Raw genomic sequence first — 10232 nt, forward strand, 5'->3', positions numbered from 1 at the left:
GAGTTGTTCTTCTTAATCGGTTATTTTTAATGAATTGATTGAGCCGGCTCAAAAATTCAATTGTTAAATATACATTATATTTAGGTTTCCAAATGGCAATATATTTGTGACTTATGTCTCCACTTAACTGGGAAAAAAGTATCGAACTAAACGTAATAAACAGCCCTATGAGTTTAAATGTGGCGTACATAATCCCACGCAGGTTTCTGAACTAGTTTATTTAAAAGATCTGTTCAGACGAACCGATTCGCGGGAATCATTAACTGGTGGAACTTCCGTTCCTGTGAACTTTGCGTTTCACTCCGGACTCAATATCGAGAGACACTCTTCGCCAGCTGATTTCTTACAGTGCAGACGTGTACATTAAGTAGTAATTTTAATCGTTTCTGTGCTTTGTGCTCTCATTGGATCACATCAACCCGTGTTTATTGGAATAGAGGGTCTTTACAGAAGAAATGACCACCGTCGAGGAACTGAGGCTGCGAATCCGTGAGTTAGAAAATGAACTCATTAAATCCAAACAGAAGCAAAGTGATGCTGAACATCATCTCAGACCAAAGATTGATAAAATGAGCGCTGAAGTCGTAGACTCAAATCCATACAGGTGAGCATTTTGATCCTGCTGTGTGTTTATTGACTGCCATATGGATGGAAGGCTTAGTTATACCGGTGCAATTTTCACATTCATTAAATGTCTTACAGTCGTCTGATGGCACTCAAAAGGATGGGCATAGTGCAAGACTATGAGGTAAACATGCGTATTTATTCTTTTATGAGACTTTTAAAGTGTTGATTTCTTGTTCAGATGACAACTATTCACCTGCTGTCATTCTCAGAGAATCCGCTCGTATAGTGTGGCAGTAGTGGGAGTTGGAGGGGTGGGGAGTGTCACTGCAGAAATGCTCACCAGATGTGGCATTGGTAAGGTAAAGCACCTTTATCATCATTCCTCAATATTTAGATCTAATATATGTAGTGTCATGTGACATTAGGAGGCATGAATCAAATGTAGAGATGCACTGATTGGCCAGTCTGTAGCGTGGTGCACCCCTAATGTTGTTCAATTAAAAATGGTGCATTCCTCAAGGCTTGTATTCCTGTGGTGTTTAGTGTGGAACACAGGAGGGAAGCCAATAGCATAACCCCTGGAGACATGCCTCGGCTCTGCAGTAACAGACTGTCATGCCTCTTTCTGCTGTGTCTGTGATTTCTTCCCCTGCAGTTGCTGCTGTTTGACTATGATAAGGTGGAGCTGGCCAACATGAACCGCCTCTTCTTCCAGCCACATCAGGCAGGACTCAGTAAAGTTCAGGCTGCAGAACATACTCTTAGGTAAAAGGGGTAATTTATCTTAAAGGGAGAGTTCACACAAAATGAAAATTCTGTCATCATTTACTCACCCTTAAAGAATTAGTTCACTTTAAAATGAAAATTAGCCCATGATTTACTCACCCTCAAGCCATCCTAGTTGTATATGACTTTCTTCTTTCATACGAATACAATCGGAGTTATATTAAAAAATATCCTGGCTCTTCCAAGTTTTATAATGGCAGTGGATTGCAACCAAAAGATTGAAGCTCAAAAACGTGCATCCATCCATCATAAAGAACTTCACACGGCTCAGGGGGGTTAATAAAGGCGTTCTGAAGCAAAGCGATATGACAATATTCATATTTAACACGTTACAAAGTAAAATTCTAGCTTCCGGCCAAATGCAGTCTACTTGCCCCTAATGCGCAACTTACGCAGTTTATGGCGTCAGAAGTAGCGTAGTGCGTCATGGTGTAGCGTAAATATCAGCAGTACGTCACATTACTCGCATAAGTTGCGCTTTACACTTAAGTGGAATCCGTATGTTTGTTTGGCCAGAAGCTAGTTATTTTACTTTATAAAGTTTTAAATATGAATATTTTTCTTACACAAACTCATCGTTTTGCTTCAGAAGGCCTTTATTAACCCCCCGGAGCCGCGTGAAATTCGTTTGTGATGGATGGATGCACGTTTTTGAGCTTCAATCTGTTGGTTGCAATCCACTGCCATTATAAAACTTGGAAGAGCCAGGATATTTTTTAATAACTCAGATTGTATTCGTCTGAAAGAAGAAGTCATATACACCTAGGATGGCTTCAGGGTGAGTAAATCATGGGCTAATTTTCATTTGAAAGTGAACTACTCCTTTAATTTGTTCCAAACCCGTTTGAGTTTCTTTCTTCTGTTGAACACAAAAGTAGATAATTTGAAGAATGTTGGCAACCAGACAGTTGACGGCACCCATTGACTTCCATAGTAGTAATACCATTAACTGTCTGGTTACCAACATTCTTCAAAATACCTTCTTCAGTAATTCATTTTTGGGTGAACTATCCCTTTAAACTACACTTAAACACATTAAACAGTACACTGCATTGAAGGGCATTTTATACATACATTTTCATATATACATTTCTATTTCAAATCCTGAAAAAAATTTTTATTTATAAATTTCCACAATATTACTACTGTTTCATTGTATTTCTGCTCCAATAATACAAGCATACAAGACTGAATCTTACCAATCCATGTCTTTTAAATAGCGCACACACACACACACACACACACACACACACACACACACACACACACACACACGTTTACTGAGCTGTCTAAATGGGACATTGTTTTTATTTACAGTTAGTTACAAATACTATATCCTACACCCTAATAAAAAAATAAAAAAAAACTTTATTTACTTACAAATTATGTGGTTTTGGGAGGTTTTGTCAGGTTTAAATTTGTCCCCTAAAAAATTATAAAAATAATACACACACACACACACACACACATTATTTTATTATTAATGAAAATCTACCTCAACTGTAACGTGGATTGGAAATTATGAATTGAGGGGTCATTGATAGCCTGACTACGTCAGACTTCGTACTTCCGCTCAATTTCATTTCGCTTCTGTACTCAGTCTGAGACAGCGTAATAGCTTTCCATTTTCCTCCGGCCTGAAAACAGCCGGCCAATCAACGAACAGAGGGCGGGCTGAGAGCCGTGACGTAGACGCTGATTGTACCGTGGATGCGTAGATTTACTTCACATAATCTGCAAAAGTCGTTCACAGCCATGTTCACTCCGGTATTTCGCTCGATGGTTTTGTTTTTGCATCATACATGTGTTTACAGTGGAAGTTAGATGCGGCTGAGCATGCGCATAACACACGCCATAACCAAACGTTATGTGATTGGCTTACGGGTAACCAATGATTTTAAACTTCAGACAAGTCCCCCCCCCCGAGAAAGAAAACGCTTTTCAATTATGCCATGCCAGACTCTGTCTACGAAGCAAAGTGAAGTAGCAGAGTTTGGTATTACCAGGCTAGGTCATTGATGGATTTGCCAACATTTTAATGTATTTCTGCTGATTATTTCTCATTATAATGCTGTGTTTTCCTGCACAGGAACATTAATCCAGATGTTGCTTTTGAGACCCACAATTACAACATCACCACAATGGACAACTTCACGCATTTCATGGAACGCATTAGGTGATTATTTTTTTTACTGCCTAAAAGTTTTCTTCCTCATTTTGATTTGGTTGTAAAAAACAGTCTCGGTGTTGTGTTTTCAGTTACGGGGGACTTGAGGAGGGGAAGCCTATAGATTTGGTCCTCAGTTGTGTTGATAACTTTGAGGCTCGGATGGCCATTAACACAGTGAGTTATTTGCATTAAACTATGTTTAGCTATCGAAAGAACTATATTTGTTGTTTATATCTTTTTTTATACTTTTTTTGTGCAAATTTGTGAAAATATGAAACCATATATATAGCCATTTAGCCACTACAAATCAGCAATTACACTACACTACAAATGATCAGCAATTAAGTTTGCTTCTCTCTCTTATAGGCATGTAATGAGTTGGGTCAGACCTGGATGGAGTCAGGCGTCAGTGAGAACGCAGTTTCTGGACACATCCAGCTCATTATCCCTGGAGAAACGGCTTGTTTTGCTGTATGATAAACACTCTCACCCAAAATAACAAATAATGGGCCAGATTTACTAACAGCTTGCATCAGCGCAAACCCTCTTGGCGTTAAAAAACTACTGTCAGGATTTACTGAAGACACGCAGAGAATAATTATCACTCAAAAGGCGTGGACACAGTTATTTTTGCGTCTGACCTTATTGCGTATGCATTTGTAGGAGTTTATCTTTCTGACGCAAAATTTATGGGAGGAGAGTATTTAAATGAATCACGCAATGTGATTGACTAAGGTTTGTGCTTGTCAGTTTACGGGTATTTGCACCATTATTTTTGTCTTAAAGGAATAGTTCATCCAAAAATTAATATTCTGTCATTAATTACTCTCACCGTTAATTACATTCCAAACACATAAGACTTTTGTTCATCTTTGAAACACAAATTAAGATGTTTCTGTCCCCCCATAAACAGCTACGCAACTGAAACTTTGACGCTTCAAAAAGTTCCTAAAGGGATCGTAAAACTAAGACATAGACATACATGCTTTATATGATGAACAGATTTAATTTAGGCTTTTATTCACATATAAACATTCATCAACTCACACAACAGATATGGTAAATGAAAGCTCAAGCAGGTTCACTTGACGTGCGAGAACCAATGAGGTTCATTCTTGTTACGCAGCACGTTTGAGCTTCTGCAAAAACCAATGAGGTTCATTCTTGTGTTACGCAGCACGTTTGAGCTTCTGCAAGAACCAATGAGGTTCATTCTTGTGTTACGCAGCACATTTAAGCTTCTGCAAGAACCAATGAGGTTCATTCTTGTGTTACGCAGCACGTTTGAGCTTCTGCAAGAACCAATGAGGTTCATTCTCGTGTTACGCAGCACATTTAAGCTTTCTCTAGAACCAATGAGGTTCATTCTTGTGTTACGCAGCACGTTTGAGCTTCAGCAAGAACCAATGAGGTTCATTCTCGTGTTACACAGCACGTTTGAGCTTCAGCAAGAACCAATGAGGTTCATTCTCATGTGTTACGCAGCACGTTTGAGCTTCAGCAAGAACCAATGAGGTTCATTCTTGTGTTACGCAGCACGTTTGAGCTTCAGCAAGAACCAAAGAGGTTCATTCTCATGTTACGCAGAACGTTTGAGCTTCTGCAATAACCAATGAGGTTCATTCTCATGTTACACAGAACGTTTGAGCTTCTGCAAGAACCAATGAGGTTCATTCTCGTGTTACGCAGCACGTTTGAGCTTCAGCAAGAACCAATGAGGTTCATTCTCGTGTTACGCAGCAAGTTTGAGCTTCTGCAAGAACCAATGAGGTTCATTCTCGTGTTACGCAGCACGTTTGAGCTTCAGCAAGAACCAATGAGGTTCATTCTCGTGTGTTACGCAGCACATTTAAGCTTCCTCAAGAACCAATGAGGTTCATTCTCGTGTTACGCAGCACGTTTGAGCTTCAGCAAGAACCAAAGAGGTTCATTCTAATGTTACACAGAACGTTTGAGCTTCTGCAAGAACCAATGAGGTTCATTCTCGTGTTACGCAGCACGTTTGAGCTTCAGCAAGAACCAATGAGGTTCATTCTTGTTACGCAGCACGTTTGAGCTTCAGCAAGAACCAATGAGGTTCATTCTCATGTGTTACGCAGCACGTTTGAGCTTCTGCAAGAACCAATGAGGTTCATTCTCGTGTTACGCAGCACATTTAAGCTTCCTCAAGAACCAATGAGGTTCATTCTCGTGTTACGCAGCATGTTTGAGCTTCAGCAAGAACCAAAGAGGTTCATTCTCATGTTACGCAGAACGTTTGAGCTTCTGCAATAACCAATGAGGTTCATTCTCGTGTTACGCAGCACGTTTGAGCTTCTGCAATAACCAATGAGGTTCATTCTCGTGTTACGCAGCACGTTTAAGCTTCCTTAAGACCCAATGAGGTTCATTCGCATGTGTTACGCAGCACGTTTGAGCTTATGCAAGAACCAATGAGGTTCATTCTCGCACGTCAAGTAGGTTCGGTTGAGCTTCTGTTTATGTTCGCTGATCAATGTTTAAATGTGAATAAAATCCTAAATTAAATCTGTTCATCAGATAAAGCGATTGAGTCTCTTCTGAAAATTTGGACTAAACCGCTCAATTCATATGGATTAGTTTTACGATCTCTTTATGAACTTTTGAAGCTTCAAAGTGGTAGTTGCGTAGCTGTCAATAGAGGGACAGAAAGCTCTCAGATTTCATCAAAAAGATCTTCATTTGTGTTCCGAAGATGAATGAAAGTCTCACAGGTTTGGAACGACATGAGGGTGAGTAATAAAGACAGAATTTTCATTTCTGGATGAACTAACCCTCTAAGCCACTTTGCTCCTGTGTTGCAAGTAGATCATACACTCCATATTATCATCTTCTCTGCTTGTTTGCGACCCTATGCTGCCCTTGATAGACTGAATTGTCATTATGTAAATGATCTGGCTGTGTCTGTTCTTTAACGTGTTCATTGTCAGTAAATCACCAGCAGAACTTACCATCTGCACTTTTATGGGATTGCGCTCTCACGTTAATTTGCCCTGTTTCATAAATCTGGCCCTATGTGCCTTGAATATGAATTGAATCATGAATGAATGATAAAATCCATCTCATACTGTATGATTGTACCCTCTAAACATTGGTTAATTCTGTCAAATCAAATGGGTGGGAAAGTTAACAGTGGTCTGATGCAGTTCTGTCTGTGTGTCAGTGTGCACCTCCCCTCGTCGTGGCTGCAAATATCGATGAGAAGACGTTGAAGAAGGACGGGGTGTGTGCCGCCAGCCTGCCCACCACAATGGGAGTGGTCGCCGGGCTCCTTGTGCAGAATGTCTTGAAGTAAGACCCCATCACAATCCTAAGGATTCAACACAGGCCTAACCACACTGATTTGAACCCTATAAAACCTACTGCATTAAAAAAATTTATGCAATTTTGGTAACACTTTAGTTTAGGGTTCAATTCTCACTAACTAGTCGCTCATTAGCATGCATAAAACTAGGATATTGGCTGTTTATTAGTACTCATAAAACACATATTAATACCTTATTCTGCATGACCATATTCTACATCCCTTGATCCTACCCAATACCTAAACTTAACAACTACCTTACTAAGTATTAAAAAACAGTAATTAGGAGTTTGAGGCAAAATTCATAGTTAATAGTTAGTTAATAGTGACAATTGGACCCTAATCTAAAGTGTGACCTTAAGTTTCTAAGGTCTCTCAATTAATCAACATGATCAAATCTTACACAATCTGCTACACACTCTTGTCGTCTGATTAATAGTTTATACTTCTCAGCATGTCTTGTTGCTGTGAAAGTAAAAGAAAGAAGGACTTTTACATTGATAATATTTCAAGATGAACATTTACCGGACTGAAGCAACTTAGGTTTACTTGATTATCCATAAATCATTTAAAAATGTATCAAATATGATACCTTAGGCCTTTGAGGAATGTTTATTTGTACATCTCTCAATCATCATTGTATTGCATTACATTATATATTTTGCCCCTCACAATAAAAATTACAAGGCTTTAATCATATATAACTAAGCATTTAAATATCATCTTACTAAGATTATTAGGAGATAAGAGTGACATTTTATATTAAGTAGTCTGATGTACTGTTATAAAGATCTCATTGATTTAAATTAGAATTTCAATCAGAATTTCATCTTAATTTTTGGCCATATAAATATCAGCAACTCCACCAAATTGCTTATTTTTGGTCAGTTTGTGTGAGCTCAATATTCTTCGATATCATACTAAATGAGCCATAAAAGCATGATGTATCAAATATGATACTGAAAAAACATGCAAACGTAAAAAAACCGAAAAAGGTTCAATAAACATCCATTTAAACAAAAAAATTCTTAAAATTACACCGATTAGCACAGGCCTAACTGGTGTATGCTATTTCAGTTTAGTTACTAATTATTGCCAATTACTTCGTGGGTAGTAAATGCTGTAGTATCACATAAATGCCATTAGATGGCAAAATATAACCATTTTTGTCCTAGCAGGGGTTAAATGAATCATGCAAACCACCCAGCCAAACCCTTTAGCCCAAGGTCGTTTCAAGTCCTTAGAGGTCCTGCCCTGTCAGTACGGTTCCAAAGGACTTTAAAACACAAGGCCTGGAATGACATTGTCTGTATTGTAGGTATCTGTTGGGGTTTGGGACAGTGAGTTATTACCTGGGCTATAATGCCATGCAGGATTTCTTCCCAAGCATGGCAATGAAGGCCAACCCACAGTGTGATGACGCGCACTGCAGACGACAACAGGAAGAGTACAAGGTGACACTTCTACAAATGCAAACATAAACACAATTTTTATGTTACTGCTGAAATACACTATACAGCTTTTGCCCAAATTTTTGTTGACGCTAGTTGCTGAAAGTCAGAGCCAGTCTGCAGATTTGAGCTGACAGATTTAATATAAAATCACGTAATGTATGATGGCCACATGATAGTCAAGTCAAAGTGTGATTTATTGATTAATGGATAAATATTATTAAACCACAACATCATTGAATTCTTTATTTTTGAACTTCTAGGTTGTTCATTTATTTTTATGTAAAATTTTATTTTAAAATTTCAGACAAATTATCATTGGCCTGATTCTGACTGATGAGTAGTTATACAGTTCTAAAATATTAACGTGACTGTTTCTATGCAAGTTATAGAATAAGTTATGTAAATAAAGGCATACTGGGGCAAAAACCAGTAAAATATCAATATCAGCAGTCTATCATTAGTTATTCATTGCTTATTTTCCAGACAAAAGAAGCAGAACGGCCAAAGCAGGAAGTGGTGGAGGAAGAAGAGGAAGTGGTGCATGAGGACAATGAATGGGGTTGGCATCACACACAACACGCAAAACGCAAAAGATTCCTCATTCATAAAACAGAAATGTATTAACGTTAGTAATCCTGAACCAATATGTTTTCTGACAGGCATTGAGTTGGTATCAGAGGTGTCAGAGGCGGAGCTTCAGGACGCATCAGGACCGGTACCAGATCTACCAGAGGGCATTCATGTAGCCTACACCATACCTAAGAAAGTACGACCCACTGAAATATAATAACTCTTTGGTTTTTCAGGATTTTTCCTGCATTAAAAAAAGCCAAAAAGTTAAATGCAAATAATGTTTTATGCCAGATCAATAATGCTTAAAATATCCTAAGAAAACATAACATGCAATTACCTAACAAACAATTATACTAATGTTTGAAAGTTGAGTCATTGCATTTAAAAAAAAAAAAAAAAATTCAGCAAAGATGCATTAAATTAATCGATGTATTCACGGTTTCCACAAAAATATTAAGCAGCACAACTGTTTTCATCATTGATAATAATAACAAATGTTTCTTGAGCTGCAAATCAGCATATTAGAATGATTTCTGAAGGGTCATGTGACACTGATGACTGGAGTAATGATGCTGAAAATTCAGCTTTGCATCACAGGAATAAATTACATTTTAAGTTATATTAAAATAGAGAATTGTTCTTTTAAATTGTAATATTATTCACAATATTACTGTTTTTACTGTATTTTTGATCAAATAAATGCAGACTTTGTGAGCATCATTGTCTTTATTTACTATTGTTTACATATAATATTCCATGTGTTCTTTCTCTTTGCCAGGATGGAGAATCAGGGGAGACTGTGGAGGAAACAGAACAGAGTTTAGAGGAGCTGATGGCTCAGATGAAAAATATGTAAGGAAGACGAAACCGACATCCTTGAACTATCCCAAAATCAAACTCATTATTATTTTGTACTTGTAAACATGTAACATCTGAGGTCTCATACTAAATCAGTTTGGATTTAGTTTTTTATTGTTTTTGCAAAACAACCTGTAACACTCAAGATGTTTACAGGTTTACTTTGACTGAAAGTCTTAATACTGAATTGCCATTATTGTTAATCTTTTGTTTGTGCAGTGTTGAGGTTTCAGAGTTGGCAATGGTTAACAGAACTAATTGTAAAGCCTATGTTAACAACTGTGGAGGAAATGGATTGAACTTCAGCCACACATCTATATAAATATAATCGTGTCATCTCTAAAACTGTATGTGCTTGTAGACAGCCACCCAGATACTATAAAGAACATCACGCAAATGTTTTCAGACAATTTATCATCGGCCTGATTCTGACTGCTGTATTGAATGGTTTGACATTGTTATAATGCAAAAGAAAATAAATTTATTGTTGTTACATTCTATT

General features: G+C 37.7%; 1 protein-coding gene across 1 annotated transcript; it reads left to right on the forward strand.

Moving 5' to 3' along the window:
• The first annotated feature begins 299 nt into the window (after nt 1–299).
• Nucleotides 300–10230, forward strand: uba5 (ubiquitin-like modifier activating enzyme 5). The gene is made up of 12 exons (XM_084102240.1): nt 300–604; nt 703–748; nt 837–926; nt 1223–1332; nt 3443–3529; nt 3613–3697; nt 3890–3994; nt 6705–6832; nt 8164–8299; nt 8783–8858; nt 8959–9065; nt 9651–10230. Exons 1-12 carry the CDS (start codon nt 456–458, stop codon nt 9726–9728), a joined length of 1197 nt encoding a protein of 398 aa, XP_083958366.1. The 5' UTR covers nt 300–455; the 3' UTR covers nt 9729–10230.
• Nucleotides 10231–10232: the final 2 nt, after the last annotated feature.

This window comes from Abramis brama, assembly GCF_963993115.1.
Source record: "Abramis brama genome assembly, chromosome: 24".
Taxonomy (NCBI): Eukaryota; Metazoa; Chordata; class Actinopteri; order Cypriniformes; family Leuciscidae; genus Abramis; species Abramis brama.

What these genes read in the sequence shown, in the direction of transcription:
- uba5 (XM_084102240.1), top strand. Translation starts at nt 456, where the DNA reads ATGACCACCGTCGAGGAACTGAGGCTGCGAATCCGTGAGTTAGAAAAT. An exon ending in CTCGGATGGCCATTAACACA is followed by an intron (nt 3,698 to 3,889) that starts GTGAGTTATTTG and finishes TCTCTCTTATAG; the next exon opens with GCATGTAATGAGTTGGGTCA. An exon ending in CCTACACCATACCTAAGAAA is followed by an intron (nt 9,066 to 9,650) that starts GTACGACCCACT and finishes TCTCTTTGCCAG; the next exon opens with GATGGAGAATCAGGGGAGAC.